This window comes from Ovis aries, chromosome 17 (genome assembly GCF_016772045.2).
Source record: "Ovis aries strain OAR_USU_Benz2616 breed Rambouillet chromosome 17, ARS-UI_Ramb_v3.0, whole genome shotgun sequence".
Classification (NCBI taxonomy): Eukaryota; Metazoa; Chordata; class Mammalia; order Artiodactyla; family Bovidae; genus Ovis; species Ovis aries.
This window is the reverse complement of record NC_056070.1, coordinates 68,640,322-68,665,017: the sequence shown is the minus strand read 5'-3', so window position 1 is coordinate 68,665,017 and position 24,696 is coordinate 68,640,322. Positions and strand designations below refer to the sequence as shown.

Genomic DNA, 24,696 nt, shown 5'->3' with positions numbered 1-24,696 from the left:
GCTTATTTAACTTCTATGCAGAGTACATCATGAGAAATGCTGGTCTGGAAGAAGTACAAGCTAGAATCAAGATTGCCAGGAGAAACATCAATAACCTCAGATATGCAGACGACACCATCTTTATGGCAGAAAGTGAAGAGGAACTAAAAGCCTCTTGATGAAAGTGAAAGAGGAGAGTGAAAAAGTTGGCTTAAAGCTCAACATTCAGAAAACGAAGATCATGGCATCTAGTCCCATCACTTCATGGGAAATAGATGGGGAAACAGTGAAAACAGTGGCAGACTTTATTTTTTTGGGCTCCCAAAATCACTGCAGATGGTGACTGCAGCCATGAAATTAAAAGACGCTTACTCCTTGGAAGGAAAGTTATGACCAACCTAGATAACATATTAAAAAGCAAAGATATTACTTTGCCAACAAAGGTCCATCTTGTCAAGGCTATGGTTTTTCCTGTGGTCATGTACGGATGTGAGAGTTGGACTGTGAAGAAAGCAGAGCGCCGAAGAATTGATGCTTTTGAACTGTGGTGTTGGAGAAGACTCTTGAGAGTCCGTTGGACTGCAAGGAGATCCAACCAGTCCATTCTGAAGGAGATCAGCCCTGGAATTTCTTTGGAAGAAATGATGCTAAAGCTGAAACTCCAGTACTTTGGCCACCTCATGCGAAGAGTTGACTCATTGGAAAAGACCGTGATGCTGGGAGGGATTGGGGGCAGGAGGAGAAGGGGACGGCAGAGGATGAGATGGTTGGATGGCATCACTGACTTGATGAACATGAGTCTGAGTGAACTCCGGGAGATGGTGATGGACAGGGAGGCCTGGCGTGCTGCGATTCATGGGATCGCAAAGAGTCGGACACGACTGAGCAACTGAACTGAACTGATGATATGTATTATATTATATATAACATATAATACAATTTTAAATATATAAATTAATATTATATACGCATATATAGATATATACATACATATATATGCATATAAAATACATGTTATATTAATATATTATAATATATTATATATAATGTTATATACTTTATATATTATATTATAATATATGATTATTATATATAAAATACATACAGACATATATATGCATCAGTTCAGTGTTTATATATAACACATATTATATATTTATATATTATATATTATATTTCTAATATATTATTTATATATTATATATAATATAGTATAATTTATAATACATAATATATATTGTACATAATGTAGAATAAATAAATGTATTATGTATTATAATTATATATAATATATAAGTAAATATATTTATATATACATAAATATATAAAATGTATAATATAATATTATACATTTTATAATATTAAAAGACTAGTGATAAAGTGCACAACTGTAGGGGACTGTTTCGGAGAACAGTGGTGCCGTTCATACTGCGCAATTCCATGCAGATATTGTAAAACACCAAGTAGAAATGTATTTATTGTTTTGGGAAACAATAATTCACCAATTCACCAATATCTTGGTGAATTAAAAATACTGAATGGATATATCGAGTCTGGAAGGATATTCACCAAAATCTTAAAAATTATTGTCTCAGGGTGGCAGGATTGCAGGATTTTTTACATAGCCTTTTGCTTACTCGTATATTTCCATAATGCAAATATTATTTTAGATGTTTTTAAGAAGATGATCAGAAATTATCTAGGAGGAGGAGAAAGTTAATAATACCAGAGCTGGGAGTGAGATACCTATAGCAACCCTGGCCTGGCCGACCCAGCAAAACGGGAAATGGAACTTTTAAGTTCTCCTTGGAGGTGTGAGGTTTACGCGGAATTCCCCGAAGGGCTGCTTCAAGCGGTAGGTTAGACTTACAGCTCTAGTTTAACTCTTCTCTTCACAGGTAAGTGATCTTGAGCAACACTGGCGCCTCTCAGAGACTGAGTTTTCCTGTTTGTAACACAGAAGCGAAGCTGACCTCAAAACAAAGAAAAATAGACCTCAAAGTCTCTATGATCTTCTCCATCTCCGTCATGTTATATAGGCTCAGTTCAGCTCAGTTCAGTCGCTCAGTCGTGTTCGACTCTTTGCGACCCCATGGACTGCAGCACGCCAGGCCTCCCTGTCCATCACCAACTCCCGGAGTTTACTCAAACTCATGTCCATTGAGTCGGTGATGCTATCCAACCATCTTGTGGTATTTTTTGCTTGGCGGAGCAGCAACGTGTCGAGGGCGGAGTTAACTCCGACGCCCCGCCCCCTGGCCCCGCCTCGCTGCCACCGCCCCCGCCCGGGTTGTACCCTTGACCCCGCCCCCAGCCTGTGCGTCCACCGGAAGTGCCCGCGCGCGGGCAGCTCACTTCCGCCTGGCAGGTGACAGCCGCGGGGCTCCGAGCGTCCGGCGGCGCGGGCGCACCGGGAGAGCGGGAGGACAAGGCCGCGGACATTTTCCTGTCGCGTCGAGCCGCGCCGTGGCGTCAGGAGCCTTTCGGACCTGCGGGTGAGGAAGCGGGGAGCCTGGCGAGGCCAGAGAAGAAGTGGGGCGGGGAGTCGGGAGTCTGAGGTGAGGGATTTCTGGGGTCAAAGGTCACGGAGAGTACAGGGCGCTGGAGGGTCTAGAGTGGCTTCCCAGGACGGGAGGAGGCAGAAGGGCTGCGGGTTCATTCATTCGCGCCCCCTTGGCCGCCGGCGTGCACCCCAGCCGTCCCAGGTCCGCAGTCCCTGCCGGGGCGCCCTCCCGTAGAGACTCCTAGACTTAGGCCCAGGGGAGCTTGTGCCTGGCCTGACAGGAAACTTCTCTTCGGGTCTTGGTTCCCCCTGCACACTCAGCGCCGTGGCTGTCCTGAGGCCTCCTTGTCGTTAAGGGCCTTATCTCTTTGCCAAGGTTCAAAAACAGAAAAAAAAATATGAAACGGCCTGGCGCCACCGCCTCTAGGGTGGGGTTAAACAGAGGATTGGTCTGTCCCTAGGCGCCTCACAGACGAGGTAACTGGGGACCCCTGTAATAACGCCAGAACTACTGATGGGAATGCTAGCTGCTGGTTATTGAGCTGTGTGCAGGCACCGTGCTTAGAATGCCGCATTTAAACTTCCCAGCAATCTTGGTGAGGTAGCTACTATTATTATCCCCATTTTATCCACGAAGAAACTGAGGCACAGAAAAGTTAAATCACACCTGTAAGGTCAATCGAGTAGTATGGATGAATGCCAGGGTTCCTACCTGGGCTCGCAGGGACCTGCAGCGTGCTGAGACTGAAGCAAGGTTGGCATTTAGGGGCTGTTTAATATCTTTAGCCGCCATTAAATTTATTTGCATCTATATAAAGATATATTTCCCTGGAGAAGGAAATGGCAACCCACTCCAGTATTCTTGCCTGGAGAATCCCATGGACAGCGGAGCCTGGTGGGCTGCAGTCCATGGGGTCGCAGAGTTGGACATGACTGAGCGACTGAACAATAGCATTTAGAGATGTAGCTTGCTTTCTTCTCATCTACCTTCCTAAGGAGCATTTGATTCCCTTTCTTTAGGATGAAATTAGGCCATTGCTATAACTGATTTCTGTTCAGGGTGAGAAGGGGCCTTTTTCCCAACTGTTGAGAACTGCGAGACATAAAACAGTCTAGCCATGCAATGAATTTAAGAATATGCTGCACCTCTCTTGAGAGTGGTCAAGCTGCATTCTTTTTCAAGTAAGGGGAGGAACCACATGACCCCTAGGGTATCTTTTGGCCCTAGGTTCTTGAAGAGCATTCCCAAGGCAAGGACCTGAGTCTCTGAGAAAAGTGCAGGTCCCATGCCTTCTTGACTGGAGAACACACATCTTGCCTGGGAGACAGTGAGGTGGTTTCATGGCCAGAGGATTAGGTCTTGTGAGTCTGAGCTTTACTCGGTTGCAGACATTCACGTGCTGCAGTTCGGCTTCAGTTTCCCTGATAGCAGCACAGACCTGCTGACTTCCTACACACTCCGGGGTTTTACAAGCCTTAGTGAACCTGTGAGGATTTCCACGCACTTATAAAGAAAGCTGAGGTATAAATATTACTGTGCAGTACCTGTTTTTAAACTCCACTGTCTGTTTTCCTAGTTCCATTGAATTCACAGAAACTTAATATTGTCACCTGATCCCCATCCTTCCAAGGGAGGATTTGAGATAAAGTGACTCGTCACAGATGGTAGGAACAGGAGCAGCGCTCAGAGTGTCTGGCTCCCTGTCCTGAGTTGAGCCCACCAGGCTCCTTCAACCCCTCAGGGCAGCTTCATGAAGAGTGGCTTCACTAGTGTTCAAAGACTCAGGTCCCTCAGACTTTGTATAAAGTTTAACTGTTGAGTGTAGTTTGAGTAGAGGCTTCACCTGAGTGACTTGGAGAGCTCAGTGGTGTGGTGGAAAGAGCCTTCCTTGTCCCCCCATCTGTCAGCCGTGGATTCTCCCCCCAGATCAGCAGCTTCTTGGTAGCGTGACCCAGAGCCACCTATCCCTCAGCTCTACAATAATACCACCACCTTCACCTCCCCCTCAGCAGTGACTCGTGTGGAAGCTGGACAAGGACTTTGTGCAGAGTCTGTTGTGGTGAGTGCCTTGACCCTAGGCAGTTGATGTTTCCTGGGGGCTGGTTTTGGGGGTGTTACTTCTCTCTGCAGAGTCCTTTGTGTACACAGGACCTCTCCCATCCTTCTTGTTTCACTTCCTTAAAGTGTTTCAGAACAAGTTCAATCTGTTGATCCTGCTAGCTCTGGGCTTGGACTTTCATCTTTCTCTAGTTATCCTTGAAGCTGTTGCATGACTTGCTTGCTTACTTCCCGAAAACCCCCATTCTTGGCACCAAAGTGTGATGTGCTAATGGTGAGCCAGCATGGCTTGGTTATGAGTTTTGAGCTCCAATGTGTTTCCAGAAATCAAAGGGGCTTCTGTTACTTGCAGGTATTTCTTTTTCTGAATAGGTCTTTTTGCCTAAGATAGATCACTGATAAATTTTCACAGCCCAGGAATGATTTTTGTGTTCTTTTTCTCTCCACACAGAGAGGAATGAACAGCTCCAGAGAGAAAATATTAATTAGACAAGTGGGGAATCTTTTAAAAATAATTCTACTTGAAGGGACTTCCCTGGTTGCCTAGTGGTCACGAATTTGCCTTGCAATGCAGGGGACTTGGGTTCGATCCCTGGTCAGGGAACTAAGATCCCACATGCCGCAGAGCAACCAGGCCCACACTCCACAACTAGAGAGTCCGTGGGTCGCAACAAAGGATCCCATGTGCTGCAGCTGAGACCCAGTACGACTAAATAAATACATATTTTTTAAACAGTTCTACTTGAGTGTCCATCCGCGGACCCTCCTTGCTCTTGGCTGAAGCTCGCATTTCTTGGCCTGGCCTGCACGGCCTTCTGAGCTCTAGCCCTGCTCGGCTCTCCTGCCTCGTCTCTCTAGCTGCCCACTCCAGCCTCTCCCTGAGTGCAGGCAGAGGCAGCTGCTCTGGGCTCCCGCCAGGCCAGCTGCTGGCCTGTGTGTCTCTGCTCTGCACTGGCCCCGCCTCCTGAGCGCAGGCTCCTGTGGCGCATGCGCCTTTTCCCAGACCACTGCTTGGTGCTCCCCCTCTGATCTGCTCCCCAACCCCAACCACCTGCAAGCCTGAGCTGGACGTCTTGAGGCCTTGGTCACAGTGTGTTGTCATTGTCTGTGTGCTTGGCTGTCTTCCAAGTGAGCAGCTCTTAATCCTTGGGTAGGACTTGTCTGTGTCTCCAGCACCTGGTGAAATATCTGGTGCATAGTAGGTGCTCAGTAAATGAGTGAGTAAGTGGGTATTGCACTGAACTTTTAGGATTCCTGGGGAACTCAAAGCACTTCCCAGATGATCTCCCATCCTTCCTCATATCACCCCAGGAGGGTCGGGGGAAACCCGCCCTGTGGTGGGATTAACTGGTCTCCAACTGCTCCTGCTACCAGAGTGCTCCAGGGCCTCCAGACGCCTGGGGGCCGGGGAGCAGCAGGGAGGAGCCAGTGGTAAGGGCTCCCCCCATGTAGGAATAGAAATGGCTACTGTCCATCCAGCTCTTGGTGGGCTGGATGCCGTTGAGGGCTTTGTGCGTATGCGCTTGCCTTCGCCTCACTTGCCCCTTAAGTGTGTGACATAGTAATTCTCATGAGCAGTGGTTTGGTTGTGCCTGTTAGGCTGTGCAGCCCCCTCGAGTGCCTGGGTTGTACCTGCTGGGGCCACCTTTCCTTTCCCAACCCCTTGTTCTTGAATCATCTCCTGCTTTTAATAGAGCTGAGGGAGGGCTTGGCTGTGGTTCTCCCAAGCCTCATGCTTTTTGGGTTCTTTAGCGTTGGGCTTGACCTCTGACCTCTACTAAGAGAGTCTCCCTAAGGTTGGGAGGCCTTCTCTAGTTAGAGTAACAGTGTGGCTGGTTGACTGCAGAGTCCCAGAGTTCATCAGCAGGACGTCTTGGTCGCTGATCCTCCGTCTCCTCTGTGGACTTGAGCCATAAGCTGGTAGATTTGGAAGTCAGGTCTTGAAAGCTTGAAAACCAAGCCTTCAGTATTGGTTTTCAGCACTGAAGACATTTGTTACAGCTGAGCTCTGTAGAGTACTCGACTTGGATGGCACATACTTTTTATCACACCCTAATAGTTTTTAGGGTCCTAAGCTTATTCAGAGTAGAAAGACAAAATTTCGTTATAGCCAGGGATAAGAGGAGTCTGTCTCTGCAGTCTTCACTCTCTGATCTCTAAGGACTGGGTGGCTGGGTGTTGAGACAGAGGTCAGAGCCTTTGTATGTCTTCACAGTCACTCATTCATTCAGTATTTGTTGAGCCCTGCTGTGTGCTTGGCACTGGGCTGAATGTGATGACAGGTAAACAAGCCACACGGTTTCTGCCCTTGGATTGTTTACCACATTGCAATGGGGGAGAGACCAAGAAGAAATAGAGAACAGACGTAATAATTACAATGGGCAATTCACGAGGGAAACGAGGCCCAGCTGCTTGCTCTGGTTAAAGCATAAGCCAGACCTCAGGACTCTTGTTTAAAACCCTCTAGGGACTCGGCTCATTCAGAGTAAGAGTCCGAGTTCTGACCTTGACCTGTAAGGCCCCATCCATCCTCCCCTGACCTCATGACCCGCTGCTCCCTCATAGCCCACTGTTCAGGCCATACTGCCTCCCTGCCATTCCTCAAACAGGCCGGGCACACTCCCACCTTTGCACTATTTTCTGTGCCTGGAAGGCTCTTTCCCAGGCAGTATCACCTGTCACCTTCTCGAGGAGGCCTTTTGTGGCCACCCTGGTTAAATCTCAACCTCGCACTCCCCCTCCCCGACACCGCCTGACCCCGTTTTCCTTTTCTCCACAGCATTTTTCACTGTCTGAGATCCTATATGTATATTAGTCATTTATCTTGCTTATTGTTCCAGTCTGCCGTTAGGATGTAATCTCTATGAGGGGAAGGGTTTTTGTCTGTTTAATTCACTGCTTTATCCCCAGCATTTAGACCTGTGTATGTCTCAGTGAATGTGTGAACAGGAGCACTGGGCTACGAGGACAGAAAAATACCCGCTTAGTGCGCGCAGGGGTGGCGTCTTTGAAGTGACGTCACCTAAGCTGAGATTTGAAGGATGAGTCTAATCCAGGAGAAGGATCAGCAAGTAGAAGGCAGTGAAGAGCTTGGCAACTAGAGGAACCAGGAAGAAGGCCCGTGGGCCAGGAGGGTTTCAGGTGGAGGGGAGGGCCTCCCTGAGCTCTCATCATAGCAGGTGTCAGGGCCCCCTCCGCCCACCTGCCCCAGCGTTTGTACCCCCGCTTCCTGCAGCTCTGGTCACACTCTGAGCTGGTGCCCAGGGCAGGGGATGGTGATCTGAGAGACGTGGCCTGAGGATTTCTCCTGTTGGAGATGCTGCGACCTGGTCTTCTATCCTTTGCCCTTTCTTCTCTCTCTTATTGTATATTTATTTACCTTCCATCTAGTGGCTGAAAATGAACCAGGGTGTTTAGCAGTCTCAATTTCAATTTTGTCAAAATAGCTTGACAACCAGAACAGATGGAGCTCCGACCCTGGCACACCCCATGAAACGAACACTGGGAGGGCGCTCTTTAGCTGAGGTTGGCTTACGTGAAATTTCCGCAAGAGAAGTGAGCCCTAGTCATTTGCATACTGACTGAGCACCTCCTGCTTGCCCCGCGCCTGTCCAGGGGCTAGGGACATAGCAGGGGCCAGAGTGGACACAGTCCTTGTCCTTACGGAATTTCATTATGGGGGGAGAAACAGATGATATACATATGTTTCTATAACAAAGGCTAGACTGAGGTAGGAGGGAGAGCAGAGAGCATGGCGTCCTCGAACCCAGAGAAGAGAGTGTTTCATGGAGGAGGGTATGGTTGGTGGCGCCCAGTGCCTGTGAGCATGGGACTTAGCATTTGATGAGATCGCCACATCTGCTGGCAGGCCCAGCTCACCCTGGCATCCAAGGCTACTATCTTTGAACCTCATCCTTTCCTGCCCAGCCTCATCTGCTCCTTTCCCTGCCAAGACCTTGCCTTCAGCCTCCTAAGCACGTGCACTTGTTTTGGCCCTGGATATGTCACGCCTCTGTCAGCATCTCTACTCCTCCTGTTTAAATGGGCCACTGGAGAATAAAATGACAGGGGCCAAAAATTAGCATAGAGCCCCTGTCCCAGCCAGCGTTTGTGTTGGTTTCAAGTCGCTCAGTCGTGTCCAACTCTTTGCAACCCCATGAATCGCAGCACGCCAGGCCTCCCTGTCCATTACCAACTCCCGGAGTTCACTCAGACTCACGTCCATCGAGTCAATGATGCCATCCAGCCATCTCATCCTCTGTCGTCCCCTTCTCCTCCTGCCCCCAATCCCTCCCAGCATCAGAGTCTTTCCAGTGAGTCAACCCTTTGCATGAGGTATCCAGAGTACTGGAGTTTCAGCTTTAGCGTCATTCCTTCCAAAGAAATCCCAGGGCTGATCTCCTTCAGAATGGACTGGTTGGATCTCCTTGCAGTCCAAGGGACTCTCAAGAGTCTTCTCCAACACCACAGTTCAAACGCATCAATTCTTCTGCGCTCAGCCTTCTTCACCATCCAACTCTCACATCCACACATGACCACTGGAAAAACCATAGCCTTGACTAGACAGACCTTAGTCAGCAAAGTAATGTCTCTGCTTTTCAGTATGCTCTCTAGGTTGGTCATAACTTTTCTTCCAAGGAGTAAGCGTCTTTTAATTTCATGGCTGCAGTCACCATCTGCAGTGATTTTGGAGCCCAAAAAAATAAAGTCTGCCACTGTTTCCACTGTTTCTCCATCTATTTCCCATGAAGTGATGGGACTAGATGCCATGATCTTCGTTTTCTGAATGTTGAGCTTTAAGCCAGCATTTTCACTTTCCAATTTCACTTTCATCAAGAGGCTTTTTAGTTCCTCTTCACTTTCTGCCATAAGGGTGGTGTCATCTGCATATCTGAGGTTATTGATATTTCTCCCAGCAATCTTGATTCCAGCTTGTGCTTCTTCCAGCCCAGCGTTTCTCATGATGTACTCTGCATATAAGTTAAATAAGCAGGGTGACAATATACAGCCTTGATGTACTCCTTTTCCTATTTGGAACCAGTCTGTTGTTCCATGTCCAGTTCTAACTGTTGCTTCCTGACCTGCATACAGATTTCTCAAGAGGCAGGTCAGGTGGTCTGGTATTCCCATCTCTTTCAGAATTTTCCAGTTTCTTGTGATCCACACAGTCAAAGGCTTTGGCATAGTCAATAAAGCAGAAATAGATGTTTTCTGGAACTCTTGCTTTTCGATGATCCAGCGGATGTTGGCAATTTGATCTCTGGTTCCTCTGCCTTTTCTAAAACCAGCTGGAACATCTGGAAGTTCACGGTTCATGTATTGCTGAAGCCTGGCTTGGAGAATTTTGAGCATTACTAGCATGTGAGATAAGTGCAATTGTGCAGTAGTTTGAGCATTCTTTGTCATTGCCTTTCTTTGGGATTGGAATGAAAATTGACCTTTTCCAGTCCTGTGGCCACTGCTGAGTTTTCCAAATTTGCTGGCATATTGAGTGCAGCACTTTCACAGCATCATCTTTCAGGATTTGAAACAGCTCAACTGGAATGCCATCACCTCCACTAGCTTTGTTCGTAGTGATGCTTTCTAAGGCCCACTTGACTTCACATTCCAATATGTCTGGCTCTAGGTGAGTGATCACACCATCATGATTATCTTGGTCATGAAGATCTTTTTTGTACAGTTCTTCTGTGTATTCTTGCCACCTCTTCTTAATATATTCTGCTTCTGTTAGGACCATACCATTTCTGTCCTTTATCGAGCCCATCTTTGCATGAAGTGTTCCCTTGGTATCTCTAATTTTCTTGAAGAGATCTCTAGTCTTTCCCATTCTGTTGTTTTCCTCTATTTCTTTGCACTGATCACTGAGGAAGGCTTTCTTATCTCTCCTTGCTATTCTTTGGAACTCTGCATTCAGATGGGTATATCTTTCCTTTTCTCCTTTGGTTTTCACTTCTCTTCTTTTCACAGCTATTTGTAAGGCCTCCCCAGACAGCCATTTTGCTTTTTTGCCTTTCTTTTCCATGGGGATGGTCTTGATCCCTATCTCCTGTACGAGAGTCACGAACCTCCGCCCATAGTTCATCAGGCACTCTCTATCAGATCTAGTCCCTTAAATCTATTTCTCAGTTCCACTGTATAATCATAAGGGATTTGATTTAGGTCATACCTGAATGGTCTAGTGGTTTTCCCTACTTTCTTCAGTTTCAGTCTGAATTTGGTAATAAGGAGTTCATGATCTGAGCCACAGTCAGCTCCCAGTCTTGTTTTTGCTGACTGTATAGAGCTTCTCCATCTTTGGCTGCAAAGAATATAATCAATCTGATTTCGGTGTTGACCATCTGGTGATGTCCATGTGTAGAGTCTTCTCTTGTGTTGTTGGAAGAGGGTGTTTGCTATGACCAGTGCATTTTCTTGGCCAAACTCTTATTAGTCTTTGCCCTGCTTCATTCCATATTCCAAGGCCAAATTTGCCTGTTACTCCAGGTGTTTCTTGACTTCCTACTTTTGCATTCCAGTCCCCTATAATGAAAAGGACATCTTTTTTGGGTGTTAGTTCTAAAAGGTCTTGTAGGTCTTCATAGAACCATTCAACTTCAGCTTCTTCAGCGTTACTGATTGGGGCATAGGCTTGGATTACTGTGATATTGAATGGTTTGCCTTGGAAACGAACAGAGATCATTCTGTCGTTTTTGAGATTGCATCCAAGTACTGCATTTCGGACTCTTTTGTTGACCATGATGGCTACTCCATTTCTTCTGAGGGATTCCTGCCCGCAGTAGTAGATATAATGGTCATCTGAGTTAAATTCACCCATTCCAGTCCATTTTAGTTCGCTGATTCCTAGAATGTTGACATTCACTCTTACCATCTCCTGTTTGACCCCTTCCAATTTGCCTTGATTCATGGACCTAACATTCCAGGTTCCTCTGCAATATTGCTCTTTACAGCATCGGACCTTGCTTCTATCACCAGTCACATTGACAGCTGGGTATTGTTTTTCCTTTGGCTCCATCCCTTCATTCTTTCTGGAGTTATTTCTCCACTGATCTCCAGTAGCATATTGGGCACCTACCGACCTGGCGAGTTCCTCTTTCAGTATCCTATCATTTTGCCTTTTCATACTGTTCATGGGGTTCTCAAGGCAAGAATACTGAAGTGGTTTGCCATTCCCTTCCCCAGTGGACCACATTCTGTCAGACCTCTCCACCATGACCTGCCCGTCTTGGGTGGCCCCACGCAGCATGGCTTAGTTTCATTGAGTTAGACAAGGCCGTGGTCCTAGTGTGATTAGATTGACTAGTTTTCTGTGATTATGGTTTGTGTGTCTGCCCCTCTGATGCCCTCTCGCAACACCTACCGTCTTACTTGGGTTTCTCTTACCTTGGACGTGGGGTATCTCTTCACGGCTGCTCTAGCAAAGCATAGCCGCTGCTCCTTACCTTGGACGAGGGGTGTCTCCTCATGGCCGCCCCTCCTGACCTTGAACGTGGAGTAGCTCCTCTCAGCCCTCCTCTGCGCCCCGTAGCTGCCACTCCTTGGACGTGGGGTTGCCCCTCTTGGCCGCTGCCCCTGACCTTGTGCGTGGGGTTGCTCCTCTCGGCCGCTCCTGCGCCATCCTGTTAGTTTAGTGATTCTCAATCATTCTTTGTATCGCTGGCATCTTGTGGGTCTTCTCCATATCACCTTCATCCCTCCCTTTCCAAATCTGATACATCTTTTCAAGTCCCGCCAAGCCCCTGTCAATCCAAGAGGACTTCCTTTGAGGCCCCACCCATTTCAAAGTCTGAGCTTTGGTGGGTGTTATCTGGAGGGCATGATTTCTTGGCTGTTCCCCTGAAGTCTGTCCCCTGCCCTTGGAACCTTAAAGAGCCAGAAGGGAAAGACTGCTTTGTCTGCTGTGTGTGTGTGTGTGTGTGTGTGTGTGTGTGTGTGTTTGTTTGTGTGTGTGTGTTCACTCCTGTGTGGGGCACAGCCCCAAGCTATATCCAAAATGAGACAGATTTTCGGAAAGTGTTCCCAACGTACAGGCCAGAAAACCAAGGTCTTGGGAGCCTAGTGCTGTAGTCTCTGATCCTGTCTTCTCATCCTCATTAATTTAAAGACTGTTTAGAAGAAACCCCTATTATTTTGTGTTTAAGGAATTTTTCTTTTACTTGGCAGCAGATTTTTCCGTGCATTGCTGTTTGCTTGGAGGTTAGTTGAGAACCAGCCCTTGTTGCTAGAATTCAGTCCTGGAGACTCAGCTGATAGCACCGCTGCGTATGCCATTTGCCAGCCTGCAGTTCCTTTTCATTTTGAGACTACAGTTGCTAGTGGGTCTCAGAAGATTGACTTTGACTAATCAGTTTTCATCCAGATCCCAGGAGGCCTGTAACTCAGTGAGCTCACCCAGACAGGCTTTTGCTGGGCACATTACCAAACTTGACGTTTAGGGCCAGCTGGATGGGCTGGCCCTAAAACAACCTGTAATTCAACCTTCGAGGGACTCGGCAGGGATGTGTGGCAACATACTTCACGTACCATTTAGCCTGGAGTGTGTGTGCTTCTGCCAGGGCTTCGTCAGAGAGGAGGCCTTGCCTCTCTGGACACGGTGGGACACGCGTGGCCTCATTATGGGGCTCGGGTAGAGAGTGTCGGTGCTGCCATTTTCCAGCTGTGTGACTCTAGACAAATGCCTTGACCCCTCTGGGCTGTGGTTTCCCATCTGTAAACTTGTGATATTATCGGTACCTTCTCCGCAGGTCACTGTGAGGATTACACGTAAAACTGTGTCATTTCTGGCCCACACCACATGACAGATGGCTGTCATTGCCGCAGCCACTGCCACCTGTGTTTCAAATCTTGTTCCAAACCCGAAGAAGAGTACAGCTTACTTTCTCATAGCAATTGAGCCGGCTCGAAAGAGCCGATCTGAGCTTGGTAACCACATCGTCTCAGAGAGAGAGTCTGAAATCAGGTTTCTCTACCGCTGACTCACCTTTTAATCTTCAAGGTGGCCATCCCTGCCTCCCTGTCAGCAATGTGAACGTTAGCACTCACCTGTGAGGGTCTTTTCCTTCTGCAAAGGGGACTGTCAGACGGGCGAGGAGCGATGAGTAGAATTACTGGGTGGTGAGTAGAATCGTTGTCTCTGGTACACATCGCCTGTATTAAATGGGGTAATGGACACAAACATTACCCCACTTAATACAGACGATGTTTACCAAACCTTTGTTGTTTGTATCCAGACTTGACGTGGCATGGCAGGAGTAGGGGGATATCATGAAATGAATCAACTTCTGCCCTTGAGACAGAACTGAAACAGCAAAATGTGGTTTAGTTTAAGTTTGGCTTTTGTGTTCCAAGAGATGGTGGCACTCCCCTAGCCCCTTCTGTCCACTCCCCTAGCTGAGTCTTGACTGTCCTTCAGCCGACACTTGCCTCAGAGCAGGCTTCTGAAAGCCATTCCTCAGGCAAGGTAACAGTGACAGTTTCAGCACTGAAGCTGGAAGCCAGCAGCCCAGACTTCTGGGGATCGGTTTTCCCTGCCCAGATATCCTTGAACTCAGAGGTGGGTCTTGCAGCCAGCTCAGACCTCGTCAGATGCTCTTTCCCCGTCTCCTTCCCTGAACTTCTCTGCCGCGCCCACTGACAGACTCTGTCTCCCTGCTCCGTCCCTGGGTGCTGACGGTGTGCTGCGCGGCACTGCCAGCTTCACGCTTCTCGGCTGACTGCAGAGTGGGAGTTGCTCAGACATGAATCATTGCCCGGAACTAGGACAGCCCTCTCCCTGGCTGTCGGCCGGCCATCTGGGGAGCTGCTTGGCCTGTTGGCGCTCTCCCTCCTACTGAAGACCGAACGGGGCCTACTGGCCCTGGTGCCTTCTGAGGTGGTTTTCTTTTTGTCCCCTTGGAAACGTTTTCTATCATGTTCTATGAATGATTGTGCTCCGTTTCTCTTGTTTGATGCCCAGGAAGACTGGTGAGGAAGTGGGTTTCTCCTCTAGCAGGGGATCCTAGAGCGTGAGATGCCGGAGGGACTTGGTCATTTAAACTTTGTTTTCAAAGTTTTCTGTGCAACGGTAGGGTATCTGAAGGGCCCCTGGTGAGGAGGGAAAGAAGTGGGCATAGTGGGTCGAGCCAGGCTCTGGGCCCTCTTCAGCGAGAGCAGGTCCACTTTTATTTTAAACAATTTCAAAATGGGATGGTGCGGGGTGGGGCGGGATGCAGCTTGAAAGGCCGGGGATCTGGTTGAACTCTCCCTTGACGACTGGAGAAAGTGAGGCCCGGAGGTGGGGGATCTGCCCAGGCTCGCTCAGCTGCTGGCAGTAAGGCTAGAGTTCCTGGCCAGCCGTCCCAGCTTGGGATCAGTCTTGCTGTGTTTGCAGAAAGTCAACTGCAGAGCCTTATGTTCCCGGTTCACCCAGTCGTCACTGTCTGGCACTCATCAAGGAGTCCTGCTGTTTTGATCTGTTATGAGCCCTTGGTTTTCTAGCTGCTCTGGGAACCCGTCTTTTCATTTTGCCTGCAGACATTTGGTGAACTCCTGGAATGTGCCAGACGTCATGCTGGTCACTGGGTTGACAGCATCAGACAGGACAGATCCTGAATAGAGCCACGAGGAGGGCTATGGAGAAGTGCGCAGGGTGATTGAGCGAGCTGCCGAGCAGGCTTCTGCCGTCAGGCTCTGGAGGGGCTCATCTGGGGCGGACTGAAGGGGGGCCCGGCGGGGGGTGGGGAGCCCGGCGGGGGGCGGGGGCGGGGCGGGGGGCGCTTTGGATTAGACGCAGTTCTCCAAACTGCATTATAGTGAAAAGAGGCCATCCGTGCCCAGGACAGAAACTCCCAGGGTAGACAAGATAAGCAGTGAAAGGTCCGTCTCTTGCTCATCCAGCTTTCTTTCTTGAGGAAACCTCTGTCAACTTTTGTTTTTTATTTTTAATTGATGGTCATAGTCCCTTAAACATTCTGTTTATTTATTATTTTGGCCGTCCTGGGTCCTCATTGCCGTGCAGGCTTTTCTCTAGTTACAGTGAGCGGGGGCTGCTCTCTAGTTGTGACGCATGAACTTCTCATCATAGTGTCTTCTGTTGTGGAGCATGGATTCTGGAACACTCAGGCTTCAGTAGTTGAGACACTGGGGCTCAGTGGTTGCAGCTCGTGGGCCCTGGAGCGCAGGTTCAGTAGTTGCCGCACATGGACTTACTTGCTTCTCAGCATATGGGGTCTTCCTGGAGCAGGGATGAAACCTGTGCCCGCTGCATTTGCAGGCAGATTCTTCATGACCAAGCCACCAGGGAAGCCCTCAACTTTTCTTATTTACCCTCAAGGATTGTCCATGCATTTGCAAACACTTGCGTGTTTCTGTTTTATTAATATTTTAATTTTTAATAGAAATTATAGTACGCTACATATAGTCTTTCATCTTGTTCTTTTGTGCTTACTGGCTTAGGGATTATTGCGCACAGGTGTGTGCAGCCCTGCCTCATGCTTTCTCATGATTGCACAGTATTCCCCGATTCTGTACCCAGTGTTGTAATTTTTTAAACTGGCCACTTTCAACTAAAGTTAACCTCAGCTCAGTTAATTCTAGTGTGCAGCCACTCAGTCGTGTCCGACTCTTTGTGACCCCATGACTGTAGCCCACCCGGCTCCTCTGTCCATGGGATATTTTAGGCAAGAGTCCTGGAGTGGGTTGCCATTTCCTTCTCCAGGGGGTCTTTCCAACCCAGGGATTGAACCTGGGTCTCCTGCGTTGTAAAGGCAGAGGACGGCAGATGCTTTACCATCTGAGCCGCCATGGAAGCCCCAGTTAACAGCTCAGTTAATTACTCTTAGTAAATTTGAGACCTTGGAGAAAAGTTGAAATACATTCAACATTTTCTTAAAAATTTTTTTTGGCCATAGTAGTGGGATCTCAGTTCCCCGACTAGGGATCGAATCCATGCCCACTGCATTGGGAACTTGAAGTCTTAACCGCTGGACCACCAGGGAATTCCCATAATGTGGTCCACTGAATGTACTAACTTACTAATGTACTAACTTAAAATACAGAAAGATATTTTTAATCCTCTGTTCATAAAATTACATTTAGATTTGTTATGATGATTCAAAAATGTGAAAGGTGTTGAGGACTTTTTTTTCTTACACCCAGCCCTAACTCCACTGGCTAAAATTCAAAGTCTTTAGCTAGTCTTTCCTTTTTCCACTCTTAAATTACATTATGTCTTTGTTCCTGGCCAGCGGGTCAGTGAGTCTCACCAAGAGCTGCTTTATAGTTTAGAAAATGTAAGAGGAAGCCACTGTGTTTGCGGCTTTCTTACTCCTTCCCTTTCGTTAAGCGCAGTGGCAGGAGAAGCAGCCCTGTCAGTAGAATTTTAAAAAAAGAAAGAAGTGAAACGAGCAGGACCCGGCCCTGGGATTGTGGCGTCAAAGTCAGCTTCTGAGGGCTGTGGGAGGGAGGACAGAGGTGGGGGCGAGCAGTCCTCCCAGGCGCGCCCTTCTTTGAGTTTGGACCGCGCCGTCCCCCCCGAGGCATCCTGTGGCCTGTTAACGCTGAGATGGAGGGCTATCCCGGCCTAGAACGCTGCATCCTTAGCAGAAGTGACTCATCACACTGGCCGTAGCAGCCTCTGAAACAGAAAGTCCCTCCAGTTGCTGCTTGTTCTAATGCGCCTTGCCACTTCCAAAGATGGAATCCAGACCCTCAGCATTTTCTTGCCTAAATTGGCTGCTTGTGTTCAGTCGTGGCTCACGTGCACGGTCAGAGCCTTGGCCCCTGTGGCCTGCATTCGTTAGGGATGCGGTGCCTGGCGACGGCTGAGCAGGGCCAAGAAAAGCACCAACCTTCCCTGAGCTCAGAGTCTGACTGAACCGTGGGGTTGTTTTCCAGGCCTGCAGAGAGGATGAAAAATCTCTCTTGTGCTGACATCCTAGAGGCACCTGCGGTGAGAGGACACAAGCTGGTCGCCACCCTCAGTAGAGCCGCGGAGGGCGCAGGGGTCCTACCCGGTGAGGGGAGGGGTTTTAATCGGAGCTCTGGGATGGCTTTGCAACAGCATTTTCATTTCTCCCCGTCTTCCCCTTCCTCCTCCGCTTCAATTTCCTGTATGTGGAATGACTCCAGAGGGATACGGTTTCTGCATCCCCCGTCCCACCGGGCCCTCTGCAGACGGATAGGCGAAGTAGATCCAGTGGGGGGAAGAGGCGGCCAGCGCCAGCCGACGTGCGGGGAGGCGGCTTAAGTTTGTGAGGAGTTGCTTAGCACCTGTGAGAGGACTCGTATCTTCGAGAGCTTCACTGGCCGACCTTTCAGCCTTCTTTAATTCCTCCGAAGAGAAGCTCTCCCACCCTTCCCTCCTCCTGGGTGCTCACGTCCACCACAGACCTGTCAGGGATTCCAGGGCCCTGGATGTTGTGTGGCGCCTGCAGATGAGGGGCCGGCCCGACAGCCGCCTCTGCCCGAGAAGCACGTTTCTGGGCTGCGCCGAAGTGAGGCGCTTCGGGTAGATTTTGCTTCGTTCACTCAGACTTCCTTCTCGGTTTGATGCTGGAGGCGTTTGTGCCTTGGTTTCTGTGATCCTCCTGGCCTGTGACTTTTAACCCCTCTTGCCTTCATTGTTCCCTCTTCTTAGACTGACGTGAACCTTGGGAAACAAGATGGACTCCTGTTCTGGATGCTTCTGCTGATGTTCTCATCGCCTGTGACTTTGGAAGCCAGGCAGCTTTTCTTGCGTGACAGACACGCCATTGGCTCCTTTACCTGCACATTCTTAGCACTCCAAAAAGAGCCTCTAGATTGGGGAGGTTTCTCTGAGAAAATGGCTCTCTGTATACTCAGAAGGGAATTATTTTTAATGTACGTCAACTCCTGTAGGAAACGGACACTTAAATAGTTACCCAATAGCTATTGGAGCGAGGCTCCCTGGGCTGTCCCACTGAACAGCAGTCGCCTGAGCACTAGCCGTGCTCGCTCAGAGGACGGCCGCGGCCGCGTTCTAGGCCAGCTGCGGTCCTGCGCGCGTGGGCCTGTCTGCAGCCCCAGCTCCTGCTGCCAGGACGGCGGGCACCAGCTGTGTCGTCTGCTCTTTCCCGCAGCTCCCTCAGAAAAGTGCCGTCATCGCTTTCAACTTGACAAAGCAAAAGGAATGTAGAATTCAGTCTTTTTCTTTATACTTTTATCAGCAAAGCCTTTATTCCTTTATCCTAACAGGATCCACAAAGGCTCTAAGGCAGCCCCGAGACACAGCATGTATTGGTTCCCCGTTGGTTACTGAAACAAAACCTTCGGGCATTTCAGTTGGGGTACAGCCCCATGGCCATCCTGCCATAAGTAGAAGCTTAAACTGGAAAAGTACAGCTGGGCTGGAGGGGAGCTATTGTTGGCTTTGCTTACAGGGACTTTTGATATGATCCTTGACTCGCACAGCCATCTCAACAGTAACCTTCTTCTCACCCACATGGAGAATGAATTGAAAGAAGGTGTTAATGGTTTACATGTTTGAGCAATAGAAGGGATACAGTGAGTGAGTTTTCCCCATTCACATGTCTATTTTTTGGGTTTTGTGGTTTTCTGTACCATGTGAAACTGTAGGTTGGCCTGGAGGTTGAAAGTCTCATGGATTTTTGGACCAAGCCCCTAAGCCACTGTCAGGGTTTGTCCTTGCTCTCACCTGGGGGAAGGAGAATTCTGCATCCATAAAGCACAGGTGCTGAGCTCAAAGGGCCCTGAAATGGCCTTCCAGTCCAGCCACTTACAAGCCACGTGACCTTGGGCAAGTTACCTGACATCTCTCAGCCTTGGCTTCCTCATCTGTAAAAGGGGGTAAAAGCAGTTACTTTATTGGTAGGATTAAATGAGATAATGGGTATAAAGCCCTTGGCTTTAATAGGAGTTCAGTAAATGATAGCTTTTTATTTTTTATTTTTTGTTGCATAACATACCTTATGGGATGTTAGTCCCCCACCAGGGATCAGACTCATGCCCCCTGCTTGGATCTGCAGAGCCTTAACCACTGGACCACCGGGGAAGTCCCCAGTGATATCTTCTTAATAAATGTTAGAACAACCCCAGAAGCCTCTGTCCTGTACCCGGGGCACTTGGCTCCTTTGTGGCTTCTTTTGTCTCTCACATGTTGACCAAGAAGAACTGTCGAGGTTCCGTGGTAGGTGTTCAGTAAATGCTAAATGAGCGAGAGGGCCTGGTGCTCTCTTGCCTGTTGCCATAGACCAGCACTTCACACCATGAGTTTTATGTTAGGAGGTGTCCTGCCGGGGTCCATCCTCAGTGGATCCAGGGTAATTCGAAGTGGGGATGGCGTGGCGAGAGAGATATATAGATTTAGAGAGAGATAAGGAAAGAGTTTGCAGTTAAGAGAATAGAGGAGAGAAAGAGGCTGTATTCCTTGGTTTACAGAGAAAGCCAATAAAGCCCCGAGATAAGCGACTTGAACAGTCTACATAGGGCCACAGGCGCCCACTTGAATAGCGGAGGGTGCCCCGCCTTGGGCTCCCTCTCGCTTGGGTCTTAGAAGCCCGGGCAAATAAGTAGATACGGCTAGCCTCTATGCCCCAGATGGGAATCAGCTAGAAAATAGAGTAAGAAAGAAAAGAAGACATGGGGGAACCAGTCTTTCCAGGAACTGGCCCATCCTTTATTGTCCAGAAAAACTTTTTATACTTTTGGTTGTACATAGAGATCAATGGATAATACAAAATTATGCAGTGTCAGCAGCCCTGACTCTTATCGAGACCAGGCTTTCTCTCTGCATACCTAGCTGTATACACAAGTCTTACGTGATTTACATCAATTCTGGCCAGGAGGCCTATTAGCATTTTATGGCCCTTATGGATAAGGGTCCGTCAACCAGAAAACTTATTTGCCTTAAAAGTGTTGTTCTTACTAAAGTCTGGTGCCACTCTCAGAAAGCACTAATTAAGGTTACATTCTTATATAGCAAGGACACAACAATTTATAACAAGGAAAGAGGAGTACAGTGATTTATAACAAAGAGAAAGTTCACTAACTCAAAAGTCTAGTGTTGCTAACATCAAAACTACTATATTCCTTTTTCTATATCCCAATTACATTGATTAATATCCTCCAGGTGCCTAAAAGATAAAGAATATGGAGGCCTGGCAACAGTCATTGACTCAACAGTGAAACCCATCACCAATATAATTTTTAGCTTTTTAGAAAAGGCTCTATATCTTTAAGATGTTTTAAGCTGCGTACCTCTCGTGGTTGAGGGGCTGTAAACAATCACAAGTTGTAAAAGTCTCTAACTGTCAGGCAGGTTAGAGAGCCATCAGAGGGGTTTGAGCTGAGACATTCCTTTTGTATGCAGGAGACTGTTAACTGGAGCTCTAAGTTAACTCTTTCCAGAGAAAGGTGGTCGGGTATAGCCCTCTGATATGTCAGTTCAGTTCAGTTCAGTTTAGTCGCTCAGTTGTGTCCAACTCTTTGCGACCCCATGAATCGCAGCACGCCAGGCCTCCCTGTCCATCACCATCTCCCTGAGTTCACTCAGACTCATGTCCATTGAGTCCGTGATGCCATCCAGCCATCTCATCCTCTGTCGTCCCCTTCTCCTCCTGCCCCCAATCCCTCCAGCATCACAGTCTTTTCCAATGAGTCAACCCTTTGCATGAGGTATCCAGAGTACTGGAGTTTCAGCTTTAGCGTCATTCCTTCCAAAGAAATCCCAGGGCTGATCTCCTTCAGAATGGACTGGTTGGATCTCCTTGCAGTCCAAGGGACTCTCAAGAGTCTTTTCCAACACCACAGTTCAAACACATCAATTCTTCGGCTCTCAGCCTTCTTCACAGTCCAACTCTCACATCCACACATGACCACAGGAAAAACCATAGCCTTGACTAGACGGACCTTAGTCGGCAAAGTAATGTCTCTGCTTTTCAGTATGCTCTCTAGGTTGGTCATAACTTTTCTTCCAAGGAGTAAGCGTCTTTTAATTTCATGGCTGCAGTCACCATCTGCAGTGATTTGGGAGCCCCCCAAAATAAAGTCTGACACTGTTTCTACTGTTTCCCCACCTATTTCCCTTGAAGTGATGGGACTAGATGCCATGATCTTCGTTTTCTGAATGTTGAGCTTTAAGCTAACTTTTTCACTCTCCTCTTTCACTTTCATCAGGCTTTTTAGCTCCTCTTCACTTTCTGCCATAAGGATGGTGTCATCTGCATATCTGAGGTTATTGATATTTCTCCCAGCAATCTTGATTCCAGCTTGTGCTTCTTCCAGTCCAGCGTTTCTCATGATGTACTCTGTATATAAGTTAAATAAACAGGGTGACAATATACAGCCTTGATGTACTCCTTTTCCTATTTGGAACCAGTCTGTTGTTCCATGTCCAGTTCTAACTGTTGCTTCCTGACCTGCATACAGATTTCTCAAGAGGCAGGTCAGGTGGTCTGGTATTCCCATCTCTTTCAGAATTTTCCACAGTGTATTGTGATCCACACAGTCAAAGGCTTTGGCATAGTTGATAAAGCAGAAATAGATGTTTTTCTGGAACTCTCTTGCTTTTACCATGATCCAGCAGATGTTGGCAATTTGATCTCTGGTTCATCTGCCTTTTCTAAAACCAACTTGAACATCAGGGAGTTCACGGTTCATGTATTGCTGAAGTCTGGCTTGGAGAATTTTGAGCATTACTTTACTAGTATGTGAGATGAGTGCAATTGTGCGGTAGTTTGAGCATTCTTTGTCATTGCCTTTCTTTGGAATTGGAATGAAAACTGACCTTTTCCAGTCCTGTGGCCACTGCTGAGTTTTCCAAATTTGCTGGCATATTGGGTGCAGCACTTTCACAGCATCATCTTTCAGGATTTGAAACAGCTCAACTGGAATTCCATCACCTCCACTAGCTTTGTTCGTAGTGATGCTTTCTAAGGCCCACTTGACTTCACATTCCAAGATGTCTGGCTCTAGATTAGTGATCACATCATCATGATTATCTGGGTCGTGAAGATCTTTTTTGTACAGTTCTTCTGTGTATTCTTGCCACCTCTTCTTAATATCTTCTGCTTCTGTTAGGTCCAGACCATTTCTGTCCTTTATCGAGCCCATCTTTGCATGAAATGTTCCCTTGGTATCTCTAATTTTCTTGAAGAGATCTCTAGTCTTTCCCATTCTGTTCTTTTCCTCTATTTCTTTGCATTGATCGCTGAAGAAGCCTTTCTTATCTCTTCTTGCTATTCTTTGGAACTCTGCATTCAGATGCTTATATCTTTACTTTTCTCCTTTGCTTTTTGCCTCTCTTCTTTTCACAGCTATTTGTAAGGCCTCCTCAGACAGCCATTTTGCTTTTTTGCCTTTCTTTTCCATGGGGATGGTCTTGATCCCTGTCTCCTGTACAGTGTCACAAACCTCAGTCCGTAGTTCATCAGGCACTCTATCTATCAGATCTAGTCCCTTAAATCTATTTCTCAGTTCCACTGTATAATCATAAGGGATTTGATTTAGGTCATACCTAAATGGTCTAGCGGTTTTCCCTACTTTCTTCAATTTAAGTCTGAATTTGGCAATAAGGAGTTCATGATCTGAGCCACAGTCAGCTCCCGGTCTTGTTTTCGTTGACTGTATAGAGCTTCTCCATCTTTGGCTGCAAAGAATATAATCCATCTGATTTGGGTGTTGACCATCTGGTGATGTCCATGTGTAGAGTCCTCTCTTATGTTGTTGGAAGAGGGTGTTTGCTATGACCAGTGCATTTTCTTGGCAAAACTCTATTAGTCTTTGCCCTGCTTCATTCTGTATTCCAAGGCCAAATTTGCCTGTTACTCCAGGTGTTTCTTGACTTCCTACTTTTGCACAGTGGAAAGCACAGTGCAATAAAGCAGGCAGACTCTGGTTTTGAGGGTAGATGCTCAGGAGAATCCAGGGGTACTCCTGAGGCCTGATCTAAGCCTTTGTTTTTTGCCAGGCCCCCTTCCTCATGACCTTTGCCATGGGTGAGATTCCCCATGCTGGCTCCCAGCAGTGTCCTGAGAGATTCTTTGAGAAAACTAACCAGTTAGGTTGGCAGAGTGCTGTGGAGCTTGCAGTTGTCGATTCCCACCCTCTCTAGAGAAGTTTAATGCCCGTCACTGTTAGAGAAGCCTGCAAACAGCTGGGGAGAGAATTCCCCCCTAGCTTTTTAAACTCGGCGTTTTCCAAGCACTTTTGACTCTGTAGGCAATGATAGTACCTTCCGGAGGCTGTGATGAGCTCACTTGTGCAGAGCGCTTAACATAGTGCTAGACAGAGTGAGCACCACGTAGGAGTTGCTGTAACCATGATCGTTAAGTGCTTTTTCATCCTTGGACTGTTACAAAGTATTGAGCCATTCCCTTATTCATGGGCATTTACTTCCAATGGCATGTTGTTACGGACAGTAGTGTGCAGGTATTTCCATGGGAGAGATTCCTGGGAGTAAAACAGCTGGGCCAAAGGATATGCACATTCAAACTTGTGATAGATCCTTCAGAGTTACCTTCCAGAACCCAGTCAGCTATTATCCATCAGTTCATTTGCCCAGTGAAGAGCTGAGAAGCTCTCTTCCCTTGCCAGACCCGCACTGGATCATCCTCGCCTCTTGTGAAATCAGAATGGAATGGAACACAGGGCAAGTCACCTTTTCTTCTGTCTTGCAGAGTCTGGCCACAGATAAGGGACCAAAATGACGGACTCCAAGTACTTCACCACGACTAAGAAAGGTACTGTCTGTTTCATTGTGGGGTCTTCTCCTTTTTCTCTGCCCTACATTTCTCCTTGATCCCTGTAGCAGGTGGGAGTGAGGGTGGGTGGAGGCCTGGAAATGAGTGGCAAGAATCACACAGAGCATTTTTAACCTTGTAGATCCAGAAACTTGAAGTGCTGATGGTGTAAGGAGCTGACCACTTCCTTCAGAATTCCAGAAGGAAAAGGCATTAGCTCCAAGTATAGGAAAAAAAAAAAGTCCTCTTTTGTTCCCCATGGCTTTGAGTTGTCTACAGTGAGGGGCTTTTTTCCATGCCCTAGAGGACAGAAAGCGCACAGCCATGTCAGCAGTTCCTCAGTGAGCACTGTGCTTATCTGGGCCTCACTCACCCCTGGGCCCGTGTTTTACGTGCTTGAAGTCAGAGTTTATATCCTGTTTTTCGTCTGAGATTATCATAATCACTTCCCCACAGTTCTG

General features: G+C 47.7%; 1 protein-coding gene across 12 annotated transcripts in view; it reads left to right on the top strand.

Moving 5' to 3' along the window:
- Positions 1–2,327: 2,327 nt before the first annotated feature.
- The window catches only part of AP1B1 (adaptor related protein complex 1 subunit beta 1), a 52,028-nt gene continuing 29,659 nt past the window's right edge, over positions 2,328–24,696 (top strand). For 2 of the 12 annotated variants that reach the window (XM_027956726.2, XM_027956724.2), the window contains exons 1-2: positions 2,328–2,474; positions 24,173–24,235. In XM_027956726.2, the coding sequence (XP_027812527.1) occupies positions 24,199–24,235 (37 nt within the window). In that variant the 5' untranslated portion in view covers positions 2,328–2,474; positions 24,173–24,198. Of the gene's footprint in view, positions 2,538–4,492; positions 4,543–14,348; positions 14,502–17,411; positions 17,531–24,172; positions 24,236–24,696 lie in introns of those variants that run through there. The other 10 variants (XM_060401305.1, XM_060401300.1, XM_060401304.1 and 7 more) reach the window with 10 other exon arrangements.